This window comes from Penicillium manginii, assembly GCF_028828005.1.
Source record: "Penicillium manginii strain IBT 31320 chromosome Unknown utg000010l:1.0-1143873.0:1.0-1144522.0, whole genome shotgun sequence".
NCBI lineage: Eukaryota > Fungi > Ascomycota > Eurotiomycetes > Eurotiales > Aspergillaceae > Penicillium > Penicillium manginii.
This window is the reverse complement of record NW_026643111.1, coordinates 140239-154938: the sequence shown is the minus strand read 5'-3', so window position 1 is coordinate 154938 and position 14700 is coordinate 140239. Positions and strand designations below refer to the sequence as shown.

The following is a 14700-nucleotide window of genomic DNA, read 5'->3' as shown; positions in this document are numbered from 1 at the left end:
GCTTCGGGTATCAGGCTGGTGGTGGATGAAGCACTGGCGCTGGCAGGTCATACTATAATGATACTAGTATATTCGCTCCGTATTGGCCTTTGAAAACCCTCGAAGCCATACCTAGGTATGCGAATTCTTTCAAATTGAACACCTTGTTTTCATGGCCTGTTGATACTGTATCTCTTTCAATTTGGTCATGTCAGAGAAGATGACGAAACAGTAGGGCGTGTCGATGCTGAGGCCCAAGGTAGGGATAGGATTTTTTTCAAGCATTTGAGGGGGGGTAGACCTCTCATACTGATCGAGATATAGTCACCCTCATCATCCTCGTCTGTAATATTCCACTGCAAGGAAAATACATCCTCTTGCTCGGTTTTCTTGGCGTAGAAAAGGGATGTGTACTCTCCACTATCGTTTTCAACAAGTAGAAAGTGTCCGTACCAGATGAATTTTGATGTGACTTGGTTTGAGGTGGCGTTTTGGGTAAAGCCAACTTGGTGATCGCTCGAGTCTGGGCTGGGAACATAGAACTGTTGATTTTGAAAGGCCCTCTGGCTCGAACCATTCACCGTGGTCGAATTGGAAGTTGGATTACCTATCATAGGGCCGGACTCGCCAGGCGTAACTAAAAAATTGTCAATTTGGATCGAAGAGACGGTGGATAATTAACGATTCATACAGGAAACTTGACTGACATTAGTTGCGTTCTGGGGAGTCTTGTTTCCGACCACAGCATTGCCTGATTCGCATGGTCAGTGGAGAAATATCATTGTCTTCGATGAATCCTACCGTCGGCGTAGTACATCGGAAATCCTCCAATGTTGTCACCAAAGGCATATAGGCTATATGATTCCGATTGGGAGGATCGCGACGCAATCTGTTTTCCGGATACTGCAAAGCCCAAGAAGAGCACTTTGAACCCAAAGAAGCCCACCCGCATCATGAAATGGAAGAGAATCTGGTAAGTTCAAATCGAAAGCGACGGGCAGGGGCGAAGATTGATGCTTGCAGAGAATTATTTCAGCTTCTGATACTGAAATTCAGGCTAGGTCTCATAATTTAGGCCAACTCCTAATCTGGTAACGATTCCTCTCCGGGGGGGCTCCTCGATAGAGAAGTTGCGAAATCCTGTGGCCTGCGGTATGAATCCTCCGCAGGACCCACAATGTTGAGTTAGCAAAAGGGTTGATATTTGCGATGCATCGTCAGCTGGTAGGGTCAAGTGGGGAAACTTCCCTGGGCAGGCTTGGTTTCTGATCGGGGACTACGGAGTATACCATTGTAGATCTGTTATAGCAGTGGGTCTTGACTGGGGGTGGCTTGCGCGGAGCTGACGTTGTGTGCTCGGGCTATCCCTAAAGAAGCTTGGTGGGCCCAACCAGCCGTCCCGCGCAGAATCGGGGCTACCATTTAACCTTGATTTCAAGGCTATCAGCACAAGGCTGAAATAGTTACTGGATAGGTACTTGATGATTTTTGAATTCCGAACTTGACTTCGTAAGTTTATCGGTAGTAAGCCCTATAGTGTCGTATTACCTCACAGATCGTGCGAAAGTCAAGGATTGAATTAGATATAGACTTCATGATTAGTGAAATCTGGTGGAAACTTGAAAGGTTGGAATTCGAACCTGATAGTCATTCCCGCCAAGGTATAGCTCGTTTAGTGGCACGATCGACAGGCCTTAGACCCATAGATCGCATCGGCTTCGCGTTCACGAGTGACTCGACCTATCATGCCCAACTCTTTTCTATTTACAGCGAAAGATTTATCTCTCAGTGGGTCGCAAAGCCAGGATGATTCCGGCTATAGCTTATTCTATTCGCCCGAAAGGTCATTTCTCTTAAATTGGTGTAGATCATTACATGTTGAAAGATGTGCACATTATCATGTTATTTGAGCGATTGAAAGACGGTTCATATTGAGACCTTCAGGACATTCTAGTCCTGTATTAAACTCGACACACTCATTCGTTCTAGACTGCCTTCAAGGGCAGCATAATCTTTGTCAACTACTGTCACTCATTCATTCTCTCACATTTTCCTTTTCTATCATTTTTCTTCTTATTTTTTTCTACTTTTTGTTGGTCGTCCCGAATCCTTGACTCCTCTTTCTCGAAGTCATGAAATTGAATTCAGAAGTTTCAGTTCTCTGTTTCCTCATCGCCTCTGTCTCTGCTGGAAGAATTCTCGACCTCACCTCGCATACCAGGTCCGTGGCTTCAGTTCTTCCTTCTTCGGGAACTTCAGTGAGTGGCGCCTGCGAGGGGAACACAGCCAGCACACGCGACCAGTGGTGCGATTACAGCATCAATACCGATTATACGACGGTCGTTCCAACCACAAATGTGACTCGCGAATACTGGTTCAATCTCGAACGCGTGACCGTTGCACCAGATGGCCGATCAAGAAAAGCAATTGCGATAAATGGCTCCATTCCCGGTCCTACAATTGAAGCAAATTGGGGTGATGAGGTCGTGATACATCTCACCAACAGTCTCCCCAATGACCTGCAAAATGGAACCAGCATCCACTTCCATGGAATCCGACAGTTCTGGACCAACCAAAACGACGGTGTTGTGTCAATTACACAGTGTCCGACTGCACCAAATAACACAATCACCTACAGATGGCGTGCCATGCAATACGGCACAACCTGGTACCATTCTCACATAGGCTTACAGGCTTGGGAGGGATTATTCGGTGGGATTGTGATTCATGGCCCGGCCAGTGCTAACTACGACGAGGACAAAGGCGTTCTCATCATGAACGATTGGGATATCAACACTGTGGATGAGCTTTTCATGACTGCCCAGAAAGATGGTCCTCCCACGCTTGATAACGCTCTGATCAACGGAACCAACGTATTTGGATCGGATTATTCAACCAACCAAACCGGGACTCGTTTCAACACTTCCTTCGCCGAGGGAACATCCTATCGGCTTCGTCTGGTCAACGCTGCGTGCGACACTCACTTCAAATTCTCCATCGACAATCACACCCTGACAGTCATCGCAAATGACCTTGTCCCAATAACACCCTATAAGACGAATGTTCTGAACCTTGCTATGGGTAAGGAAGCCCAGTGACCTTTGGGAATGACAAGAACTGACGCATATACATATACAGGGCAACGATACGACGTCATCGTCAGCGCCGACAAGGCATCGATCGCGAAGAATTTCTGGATGAGGGCTATTCCTCAGACCGCCTGTTCCGAAAATAAATCACCCAAGAATATCAAGGGAATCATATACTATGGTGATGAACCTGCGAATCCTACTACCACCGGTCATAGTTATACCGACAGCTGTTCCGACGAGAATATGGCGGATCTGTCTCCGATTGTCTCCGAAAGTGTCTCTTCGAGTCCTTATTATAACAGCTCGGAGCCCGTCTCGCTTGGCAAGAACGGAGGTAGCCTCTACCGATGGAAACTCAATTCAACCTCCATGCATGTTGACTGGACAGACCCGACTCTGCTAGAGGTCTATCGGGGTCACCACTCATGGGCCAACACCAGCGGGGTGATAGAACTTCCCCACAAGAACGTGTGGACCTATGTTGTCATTGAAACCACTCTCTCTGTGCCTCATCCAATCCATTTACACGGGCATGACTTCGTAATCGTGGCCCAAGGCACTGGAACATATGATGGCGAAATTACTACTCTTGCCAGACCACCAAAGCGTGACACCGCTATGTTACCCGAAAATGGTTACCTGGTTATCGCCTTCAAGACAGATAATCCAGGGGCGTGGCTCATGCATTGCCATATTGGCTGGCATACTGAGGAGGGCTTTGCGATCCAGTTCATCGAGCGCTATAATGAGATCAAGCCTCTTATCGAATACAAAAACTTGCATCAGAACTGCGATACCTGGAGTACTTACGAGAATAAGTATATCGTTGCCCAGGATGACTCAGGCATTTAATATTGGCCGTCCAATCTGAGAGTACCAGTCCTGGTGTTCCAACATTGGCCGCGTCGTTTTCAAAAGAGCCCTAGAGTGACTCCGAGTCGGAGTTGATACTCTTCGAACTCCAGGGCTGCCCACTAATTAATTATACTAGAATACACTGGTACATATTAGTCAATAAAAAATGCATTCGCTCAACCCCCCCTCCTTTATACCCATTCTCCAAAAGTTTCCTGCTTTGTCGAATACTAGTATGTGGAGAATCTTTCGGAGAACAAATGGGGTAACGCGGGGGTAGACCGAGTGAATTTCAATGACATAAAGATTGAAGATTGTTCGGGAAAGATGTGAACAATTTATTCCCGAGGCTTGGCGATTGGTTCCTGATCCACTGCCCGTCATACGGTTCAGGTGGTGGCTGAAGCTTGTGCCTTTGCCCTGACTAAAGAAATTTTCTGTCAGTGGCGACCATGCGCTTCGAGCCGCAACGGGCCACGGTTGATGTATCAACCTCCTTATTGCTTCGACCAGCCATCCCGAGCCGGCCTTGGCGTGCGTTCCCACTAGCAGAGGTTTGCCGAAGCTTCTTGTTATATCCGCCGATTTTTGTCTCTTCAATCGCTCGGGATCGAAAATACACTCCCCTCAAAGCGTCGCACGATCATAGTCAAAGGGGAACTTTTGGCGCTTGGCATTACTAGTACACTTGTTGAGATCGGAAATTCACCATCTCCGGCTACCGTCGGGGTAGCCACGAGGGTCCCGAATTCCTGTTATCTAATGGATGGCCGAGCCGAAGTTTCAATTGGTTCGAAGCTGCAGTAAAGTGGAGGCTAAGATCCACCGCCGCGCCCGGGAGTGGACCGAAGGGACGCTTAATTCTGGAGAATCGCAAGCAAGCCCCAAGCTTTGCATTTGTATGACCAAATTGGACCCTGCGCAAAGGGTTTGCACACCATAATAGAATGTGCTCATAGGAATTCGAATGACTACCGATAAGCCCGATAACTCCCGCCTTATTCAAGTCCCGAGCCCCGGAATTTGTGCCCCAAACCTTCCATAAAAAGCAGTTAGTCGCGGGGGTCTCGGCTGTCGCATACGACGTTGAGCTCCACACCCACGGGTACCCAAGATTTTTTGCACACATACATATCTCTTCTTTCGTGTCCCGATTCTAACTCTTCGTCATCTCCTCGATTTGCCCCTTTACATATATCCGGCAGACCTTATACATTTTCGAAATGATTATCGAGGGAGTTCCCACACGTCCGGAACCCGTTGACTCGGAGGCCGGATCAGGATGGAAGGAAAAAGAGTTCGAGAAGGACATGCCCCAATACCAGGATGCATTTGGCGACGAGACTAACGCGGAGGTGAAATACAAGACTATGGAATGGTGGTAAGTGTCCAATGCAATGAACCTTTTTGATAAACATGATATCTAATTCCTGGTGTTATAGGCAAGCTGGAATGTGTAAGTACATTATCACGAAACGATCGCGTACCTTCCAAGGTTGAAAGAAACATATCTCTGATTGAACTAGTTATGATCGCTGAGTCCGTTTCACTTGGTGTTCTATCTCTCCCTGCGACTCTCGCCTCGCTCGGACTCGCGCCGTGAGTATGACAATACTTTTTTTTCCCAACGGTTGCTGATGTCTTCCAGTGCTCTCGTCCTCATCATCGGTCTTGGTATTCTCGCCACATATACTGGATATGTCATCGGACAGTTCCATCAACGTTATCCTCACATCCAGAACCTTGCCGATGCTGGTGAGGTTCTCTTTGGCGCGTTCGGACGCGAGCTTTTCGGTATCGGCCAGCTTTTGTTCTCGATCTTCATCATGGGTAGCCACATCTTGACCTTCAGTGTCATGATGAATACTATCACCGAGCACGGCACTTGCACCATGGTTTTCACTGCCGTTGGTTTCGTGATCTGTATGGTCTGCTCGCTGCCCCGTACCATGAAGAACATGACCTACATTTCTTGCGCTTGTACGTTCAGCTTCCTACCAATTTGAATAAAATGTTGTACTAACGCCCTCTCTTCAGCCTTCGTTAGTATTTTCACCGCTGTCATCATCACCATGATCGGTGTCGGTATCCAGGGTCAGACTGCCCCTATCAAAGCTACCATTGATACCGATCTATTCCACGCATTCACTGCCGTCACGAACATTGTCTTCGCCTACTGCGCTCACGTCGCTTTCTTCGGTCTTCTCGCCGAGATGCGCGAGCCCCGTGACTTCCCCAAGGCACTTTATATGCTGCAGACCTTTGAGATCGTTTTTTACACCGTTGCGGCTATCGTCATCTACTACTATGCCGGTCAAAGCGTTACTTCCCCGGCCTTGGGATCTGCTGGCCCGGTCTTGAAGAAGGTTGCCTATGGAATTGCCATCCCCACCATTATTGGAGCTGGTGTCGTCAACGGCCACGTTGGATTGAAGTATATTTACGTTCGCCTGTTCCGCGGTACTGATCGCATGCATCGTCGCGATCTGACCTCCTACGGTACCTGGGTGCTGATTGGTCTAAGCTGTTGGATCATTGCCTGGATCATTGCCGATGCCATTCCTGTTTTCAGCGATTTGCTGAGCTTGATCAGCTCTCTGTTTGCCAGTTGGTTCAGCTGTAAGTCATTTCTTTTGGTTTTCTTTATTTGCGTCACTAGAAACTAACAGCGATTGCAGACGGACTTGCCGGTGTGTACTGGCTGCACATCAACAAAGGGCAGTGGTTTTCTTCTCCACGCAAGATCGCTCTCAGTATTCTGAACGTCTGCATCGTTCTGATTGGTGGTTGCATGGTAAGTTTTTCGTCTAGAAACTTGTTATCAAGTTCGCAGCTAATTTATGATAATAGTGCGGTCTCGGCCTTTACGTTTCTGGAAAGGCGATTCACGACGATGCCTCCAACAACGCATTCTCTTGCGCTAACAACGCGGAGGTTTAAAATCCCGATTGATAAGCATTATAGATTCAATTGTACAATGCATTTGCATTCCATGGCTGTATTACGACATCCATATGTATATATAGATCGCGTTACATTAAACATTAGATAGCCTGTTCGATTTCAAGCAAGATAGACCGTTTGAAAATTCCAGTGTTTCCGAAACCTTCAAGTTCCCAGCCTTTTTCCGCTTTTGCGGATTATTACTCTTAATTATTTAAACCCAAATGAGATTTTCTTCTGGGATTCCGAATTGATTGTTCGGTGTGATCTTCTCCCCGGTGGGTCCGTGCAAGGGCTACGCTCTGAAATTCCACTTGACCCAAAATGGATTGCCAGGGATGAGCCGCATTTGGCAGCCAATGTAAAATCAGTACCGAGCACCGAGAATGAAATTTCACTCAGGGGTCGTTAAAAACCAAGTACATTTCCATCTCTTGGGAAATAGTTGTCATTTTTAGCTACCACTATCGCAAAATGAACGGTTTGTGAGAGTGGTCTAAGGCGCTTGACTCGAATGGCTCTCATGAATATTCTTGAGGGAAAACTATGCACAATCAAGTCCGTTCATGGGCGTCGTCAATCCGACAGCTGTCGTTTATTATTATATATATTTTTTACAGATCATGTAACCTCTCAGTATTCGTGTATTGTGTTAGCTACGTACTCGTGTAGGTACTTTTGCACTTGATCATACAGGGGGTATCCTCAAACCGAATTAAAAATTGATTCAAATACAAACCTTCCCGATAAACCCAGTGGCCTATGCTCATGACTGGGCATGTGTGTCATCTACGCCTGAGATCCGAGCGCATAGCTTTACCAAATCCAGCCTCAAATTTCTCGAAAACAGAGAGGAAATTCAATTCAATCTAGATATCTTCGGTCCTTGCACCGTAACTTTATCCTCGACACTTGGTCAATTGCAACCTTCAAACTTCCTCATCAACCGGTGGATATGCGCCCTCATATGGCAGAGCGGCATTCTTCTGCACCCAAAACTGTTCCTCAACACTCTGGAACGGAGGCGGAATTAAGCTATTGATCTTCCAAAGCCGACGCTCCGTTTCATCGACATGATATTCAAAGTCATAACCCTTATCAAGAACATGGGGCTTCATGATCTTATCAATGCGCGATGTAGTTCGAAGGTAGGCTTTATCAGCGTCGGGAATACGAACAGCGATATGAGTGATGACGACGCGGATGAATGGTTTGTTCGAGGCCGGCTTCCCGCCAACGTAGGCGTTGTCATCTTTGAGTTCGTGGAATTGTGTCACGACGTAGAAGGCTGGTAGCCCGAAACTAGTGTACATTTTCGTTATGTCTTCTGCGAAAAGCTGTTTCGATTCCGCATTTTGAAATGTGTTTGGAGGGTGGTAGATCTGCCAAAGGGGCATGATGAGGTTTTTGTTGGGTGTCTGGTAAGATTTTGTTGTGAGATTTGAAATGAAGTGAGCTTTGTTGGCAAGCTCGATTTGGAGGATGAAGATATTCAGATAAACGATGTTTACAGATTGATGCTTTATACTATTCCTGTCAGTGTCAGTGAAGCGATTGAATTGAAATCAGTAATCTAATATTCGAGCCGGAGGGGAATTGTAAGCAATTCTAAATATGCCTTCGCGCCCGGATACTACTAAGTCTTGTGCATCCTGAGCCCGGGATAGAATACATGCATACTGCGTCACCTGGGCACTTGTACGTTTCACAGGTACTCCAAGGGTTCCACTGAGAATATTGATTATTTGAACAAAAAGATGCGACTTCATATGTAGCTCACTGATGAATAAACATATCTGGTCACAGCGATTTTATGATTATTTAACGTCCCGAAGTTTGCAACGACCTCGGGGCTTTGTGCTAAATGCAAAGATTACCATAATGCTTTTAGAACTACATTCGTGACGAAGAATGAATATTCATTTGCTACAAATAGGGCGCCAATACTATTCATATTCGTGTTGTGACCAGCGCAGGGTCGGTCATCAGTTCGGAGACGAATTATCGCGACTGTCCGAGCTAGAGTCAGTTTAATCAGCCTCGAAGGAATTTCCAATTTGGAATTTTTATAAATGCATTCCAAGTTTTTGCCTCCATTTTAATGTTTCATGGGCATAAATAAGGATATAATCTAATCAATCCAGCGCCACTCGATATCCAAGGCTGAAAAAAAAAGTCAAAGCATAGAACTTGTTCATAAATCATATCAAGGAACCCAAAAAAAAGCCAGATAGCAACAGCATCCCCAAAAGCTATCCTAAAAAAGCGGCATCTTCGCCACATTCTCATAATCAATATTCTCCTCAACAGACTCAATCCGCTCCGTACATGTTCCAAAAATCTTATCCCAAAGCCTAGTCTGCTTCCCATAATTGTGCGACTTCCTCCACCCCTTCCGATGATGCAAATCATGATCCTCAATAACAATCTCCGCATCAACCATCTGCAAAAGCCAGCTCAACGTCGTCGGAACAGTAAGGTGCATCCTCAACCCCGAGTGTCCAAAAACCTCCGCAAAAGCAACATACTGATGACAAACCCACCACTCATAAAACCCCATCGGCAGCCCCAACAGCCTCAAACTCGCATACGTCATGAACGGCACGCCGACCATGTCGAAGAATTCCTGCTCGTGGTCCGCGTACGCGGCGAGGAGCGGGTTCGGGTGTTTCGTCAGATGGTGCGTTCTGTGAAATTTCCAGAAAAATCCCACGTCGTGCATGAGGCGGTGGTACCAGTAGAACCAGAAGTCGAGGATAATACCATACAGCCCGATTTCGAGCGGGAGCCAGGTCCATGATAGTGAGCTGGGGAGTGCGTCGCGGTTGTAGCAGAGGTATGTTGCCATTACGAGGCGGGAGCCGGTCGTTTTGTAGAGGGATGTTACGACCTTTGCGATGCCGACGTCTGGCACGCCATCGCGCTCGTGCTTGTCGCCGTCTCAGGAAGCCGTATTTGTGGCCTAGGCGGCGGAGGACGTGGACTTGGTAGATCACTGTTGCGTTGAAGGCGAAGAAGTATAGGTTGAATGTTGCGAATGGGCCTAGTGTGCGGCCTGTTGCCATCATGTAGGTTTGGTGGAAGATTAATGGCAAGGCTGAGTAGAAGAGGACCCAGCGCTGGAGGGACCATTGGGGCATGTATGGGATCTTTTCATCTTTGGAGTGGACGGGCACTTCTTTGTTTAGATCTTGGGGGTGGGCGTTTAGGAGCTCTAGGGCCCAGTGGTTGTGATTCCATTCTTTGCGGTCGGCGGTGCGCCAGGTGGATTTCATGGAATCCTTGTTTAGAGGCTTCTCCATGATGGTGTCTTCTAGTCTGCAGGCGAACTAGAGGTGCTTTTCAAGTTTCACACTTTGCTTGGTTCGATCGAGCTACGAGGAATCGTGGTGGATGGGTGGATGTGTTTATATCTATACCCATCTCCTCACAGCACATGTGAAGGCGCAAAACTGCGACGCATACCTTGACTAGTTTGAGTGGATCAAACCTCCCCAACAAAAATGCGCACCAAATGAAGAACAGAGATCGGGAGGGCCCCATGGGAAACTGGGGCAGATCTACCGGTAGTTCGTACATGTGAAGGTTCTCCCCGCATAGTCTGCCGAGGATTTCGGGCATGGAGGAGAAGGGTTTGTTATGCAGTATTTTCTATGGGGTAAAGAGTATTTTCTCCAATCCAGGGCAGTCCCATAACGTATGGGATGCAGATCAATTGATCAAGGTTATTCTAGATGATGCACATTATGCTGGGTCTGAGGCGTCGTGCAGAAAATTAGCCTCGGCTGGCACTAACGTGAAAGTCAACGAATGGAAGATCTGCGATCGCCTGCCAGGAACAGATGGCTCGCTTAAATCGGGGCAATATAATTGGCGTCTCTGGTCGAGAATCGACCCGCAATTAGTGAACAGGGCGTCGATAGCCCAAACCCGAATCGGAAACCTCTGCGACCGTGTGGGAGTGAGAGAGGAAGAGACTGGGGTTTGGGTGGATATGGAGAGATGGCTATATGGCTATATGCTCGCTCTTAAATCTCTTCGGACTCCTGATCTTTAACACAACCCTGTGCCGCTCTGGCTGCAAATTTGTTACTGCTCGCGCTTGTACTTGTTCTCGTGCATGAGATCTCGCGGACACTTCCTTAATTCGCCGGTTTCGGGTAGAGTATCTCCACGACTAAGGAAAAAATCGGAATTCCCTGACAACTTTCCGGGGGTATTCCCAGGAAAACGACTAAACTGGGGAAGCCTTTCCGGGGATCGTCTTTTCCGAGGGCTTCAATCTGGTCTGGTCTGGTCTAGCTAGAGTGGATCGGCTTCATGGGTCTTCCCTGAGTCTAGATCCTATGGCATAGATCCATGGTTGAAGTCCTAGAGTTGCTGGGACTGAGAAGCTACTTTTACTGACTACCTAGGTACCTATACTAAATATTCTTGTATAGGTAGTAAACATCTGGAAGTTCTACAATGATGTACACTGAACTATCTACTCTCATGTACTCGTCATTTCAAGCATACTGAGTCCGGGTAGCTGGATGCTCGAACGAAACTTATTTCAACAATTCATTTTGCAGGCTTTTTGACGCCCGACTTATAACTTTATAGCAGTTCTAAGAGCTAGCTGCGACCGGCGCAACAGTCTCCGCCTCATCAAGAGGAGTAGGCGTCACGGAGGGCGCCTGCTTAGGCTCAGGCTTCTCGAAGCTCTTCATGGGGTAGTATCCCCACTTGTCAAACATAGCACGGTCCTCGCCCCATCCATTACACTCAGTCGTCAGCATCTTCTCGCCGGTAAAAACAGCGTTCGCACCGGCCTGGAAACAAGCGACCTGCTGCTCCTCAGTAAGTGCAATGCGACCGGCCGCCAATCGGACAATAGTTCCCGGCATCACAACACGCGCGGTCGCAACAGTCCGCAAGATCCGATCGAAGGGAATCATTTTCCGGTCCCCGAGGGGAGTTCCGGGAATAGGTACCAGGGCGTTAACAGGGAAGGACTCGGGGTGCTTGGGTAGCGAAGACATGGTGTAAAGCAGACCGACACGATCAACGTCCGACTCACCCAGGCCCAAAATACCACCGGAGCAGACGTTGATTCCGGCATCACGGACGTGGTCGAGGGTGCGCAGACGCTCGTCGTACGATCGGGTGGTGATCACGTTGGGGTAGAATTCACGCGAGGTATCGAGGTTGTGGTTGTATGCTGTCAGACCGGCGTCCTTGAGCTCCTTTGCCTGGTCCTGGTCGATCATGCCGAGAGTCACGCAGACTTCCATGTTCATGTCGCGGATGCCGGAGACCATGGCCTTGACGTTCTTCAGGCTTGTCTTGCGGCCGCGCATGTCGCGCCAGGCGGCACCCATGCAGAAACGTGTGCTGCCGTTGGATTTGGCGATGCGGGCCTTCTCAAGAACGTCGTCGACGGGGCTCATCTTGGTTGCTTTTAATCCAGTGTCGTGTCGGGATGACTGGGCGCAGTAAGAGCAATCTTCACTGCAACCTCCGGTCTTGATGTTCATTAAAGTGCACATCTGGATGGCGGATGGGTCATGGAAGCGGCGGTGGACGGCTGCCTGGAGAGGTATTAGCCGGCATTCTTGTTCTGATACCGATCGAATTTTTGATGGTTTCTTTCTATTAAGGATGACTTACCGAGGCGTATGTCAGTTGGCTCAAAGGGGTGTTATAGATCTGAGAGACCTCCTCTCGGGTCCAACTAGTGCGCGGGGCACTAGCTGTGACAGCCTCGGCCAAGGCATTGGGGATTCTGTTGGGGATTGCAGTGCTTGCAGGACCTTGAACAGTCCCGTACGACCGTACGAGGGACCGAGGGAGAGACCGGGTGATGGGGACAGACATTTTGTGGGGGAAGGAGGAGGGGAGAAAGGGAAAGGAAAGACGAGAAGAAGAGAAGAGGAGAAAGCGATGGGGAAATGTCAAGTGAAGCAGTCACGGATGACTCTGTGGGGAAAGCACCTGCGATTATTGGTTCCGCTGGGCTCGGGGCCAACTTTAACTGCAGCAGCCCTGAAAGTTAAGTAAATCACTTAAGTAACACTCCGTTAAGAAACTCAATTTCTCCCAAGTTACCCGGTTATCTCCTGGCTTTTAGAACGGCCGATTTAGGAGTTTCTCAGCTGTTGAGTTAGTTGGCCATGACGATACTCTGTTGGGATCTTCTCTCCCCCCCTTTCCCCTTACTGTTCTCAATACTCCGTAATCTTAAACCCAAAACTTTCCCTCGGAGATTCACAAAATTGGTCCGACTGTAACCGAGAATTGGTCTATGCTTCCCTTCCTATGTTTATCAGATGCAATATTGCAATGTCAGCAATTGGTGTTGTAATTCGTCGAGTCACACCGTAAACGCTTGCGGCACTGGCGGTTCTGTTGAACTTCCCCCTCTTCGTTGCGTCACCGTTCCTTAGGGTTCCACCCCTCCCGTGAACAACCAATAACGACCTCCATATTTGAAGTGGAGGGGCGAGAATCAGAATGGTGAGGGTGAGCATGCCCCCATCATATTGCTTATGGCCCGTGCTGATCACTGCCTTACAGCCCAGGATGCAGATTCCGAGAGTTCACCGAGCGCTCATACGGAATGTTTCGGCGGGGAAAGGAAGCCCAGTGCCAATGTCACTGCCATAGTGGTGACTGGTTGCATACAATTTATTGCCAATTTAGGAAAATTCTGTCAAATCAAAGGGAACCGTCATTATTCGTAACGCTAAATACATAAACACGCATTCATAGTATCAACATTGGGCGGTGATCGGCCAGCGATCCGATTTTCCGCCTGGTTACCCACCCGGGCCGCCGGTCACAGATTATCTCAATCACAAAACCATCAACACATAGCTTCTCAACAAAACTTGAAGCAGGCCATACAGACCATAGCAGAATGGAATCATAAAAACCAGTGCTTGGGTCAAGTTATTTGAAAAGAACCTCGTCCGGAAAGGGAATTGCAAGTCCGCAAAAGACATCTTCCAGAAGCGACCAAAGCCGTCAATAGAACAAACAGTATTGAATTTCAGGAGCATCAGCGCCCGGAACCCAAAGCAAAATTGTAGGAGGAGAAACCAGACATATTCAGGAGATACCGATACGTCATTGGAAGAAGTGGATCTGCGAGTAACGGAAACGCAGGCCGGAGTGAGAGATGTACGATCGCCAAATGACTCAGGGACGGGACGCAAAACATTGGATGTACGGTGTTGGCTGATCTGCACTTGACTTTCTGTAACTTGAGCAGGCAGGTCCGGCAAAGGGGTAGAATCAGGCGTAGTGTCGAGCTCGGTGTTTGTTGACCGGGTAGCTACAATTGAGGTTGCGGTGTCGCTCTCAATGGCCAAAACGGGGCCGGGCCCTTCTTGCAGATCTTCATCCTCCGCCGTGTCGTCCAGTTCATCATCCTCAGACTGAGACGAAATTTCAATCTCAGGCTCTAAATGATTCTGCGCTCGTCGGAAGTCCTGTATGATTTCCTGCCATCCAGATCTCAAGCTTTCTCGACGAGTCTCGCCTGGTAAGCCGTGGGTCAATGAATGAACAAGTAGATTGGATAGATTGATAAGATTTTGGTCGATCGTTTGCCCGGCCCGCTCAATGTGACCCAGAGTCTGTCCAAGAATGATACGTGCTTCGGTCAACCTCCCCTTGCCAAGCGGGTGATTGCATGGCTTGGTATCTCCAGAGATTTTGGTAAGCCCGAAGCACTTTACGTTTTCGCCGAGCGAAATGTGGAGAATTTCTCCAAGAGAAAGATCGGTCGGCATCGACATGGCGGCGAATGAAAGATGGCGATAAAAATAGTATTTGTAGTAGAAAG

At 48.1% G+C, this 14700-nt stretch overlaps 7 protein-coding genes across 7 annotated transcripts; 2 read left to right on the top strand and 5 right to left on the bottom strand.

The window, feature by feature from the left end:
- Nucleotides 1-185: 185 nt before the first annotated feature.
- Nucleotides 186-931, bottom strand: N7533_012971 (uncharacterized protein; the record flags this gene model as incomplete). Its single annotated transcript, XM_057109621.1, has 3 exons — nucleotides 186-616; nucleotides 671-730; nucleotides 781-931. The coding sequence occupies 3 exons, from the start codon at nucleotides 929-931 to the stop codon at nucleotides 186-188; spliced, it is 642 nt and encodes a 213-aa protein (XP_056953206.1).
- A 1180-nt stretch (nucleotides 932-2111) lies between these two features.
- Nucleotides 2112-3923, top strand: N7533_012970 (uncharacterized protein; the record flags this gene model as incomplete). Its single annotated transcript, XM_057109620.1, has 2 exons — nucleotides 2112-3060; nucleotides 3118-3923. 2 exons carry the CDS (start codon nucleotides 2112-2114, stop codon nucleotides 3921-3923), a joined length of 1755 nt encoding a protein of 584 aa, XP_056953205.1.
- A 1226-nt stretch (nucleotides 3924-5149) lies between these two features.
- N7533_012969 (uncharacterized protein) lies at nucleotides 5150-6866 on the top strand (the record flags this gene model as incomplete). The annotated part of the gene is made up of 7 exons (XM_057109619.1): nucleotides 5150-5307; nucleotides 5369-5382; nucleotides 5453-5525; nucleotides 5575-5906; nucleotides 5964-6545; nucleotides 6605-6720; nucleotides 6777-6866. 7 exons carry the CDS (start codon nucleotides 5150-5152, stop codon nucleotides 6864-6866), a joined length of 1365 nt encoding a protein of 454 aa, XP_056953204.1.
- Nucleotides 6867-7798: 932 nt separating this feature from the next.
- N7533_012968 (tautomerase family protein) lies at nucleotides 7799-8266 on the bottom strand (the record flags this gene model as incomplete). Its single annotated transcript, XM_057109618.1, has 1 exon — nucleotides 7799-8266. One exon carries the CDS (start codon nucleotides 8264-8266, stop codon nucleotides 7799-7801), a length of 468 nt encoding a protein of 155 aa, XP_056953203.1.
- Nucleotides 8267-9126: 860 nt separating this feature from the next.
- Nucleotides 9127-10171, bottom strand: N7533_012967 (sterol desaturase family protein; the record flags this gene model as incomplete). Its single annotated transcript, XM_057109617.1, has 2 exons — nucleotides 9127-9798; nucleotides 9848-10171. The coding sequence occupies 2 exons, from the start codon at nucleotides 10169-10171 to the stop codon at nucleotides 9127-9129; spliced, it is 996 nt and encodes a 331-aa protein (XP_056953202.1).
- A 1308-nt stretch (nucleotides 10172-11479) lies between these two features.
- On the bottom strand, nucleotides 11480-12728 carry N7533_012966 (biotin synthase; the record flags this gene model as incomplete). Its single annotated transcript, XM_057109616.1, has 2 exons — nucleotides 11480-12442; nucleotides 12522-12728. The coding sequence occupies 2 exons, from the start codon at nucleotides 12726-12728 to the stop codon at nucleotides 11480-11482; spliced, it is 1170 nt and encodes a 389-aa protein (XP_056953201.1).
- Nucleotides 12729-13705: 977 nt separating this feature from the next.
- Nucleotides 13706-14653, bottom strand: N7533_012965 (uncharacterized protein; the record flags this gene model as incomplete). The annotated part of the gene is made up of 1 exon (XM_057109615.1): nucleotides 13706-14653. The coding sequence occupies one exon, from the start codon at nucleotides 14651-14653 to the stop codon at nucleotides 13706-13708; it is 948 nt and encodes a 315-aa protein (XP_056953200.1).
- Nucleotides 14654-14700: the final 47 nt, after the last annotated feature.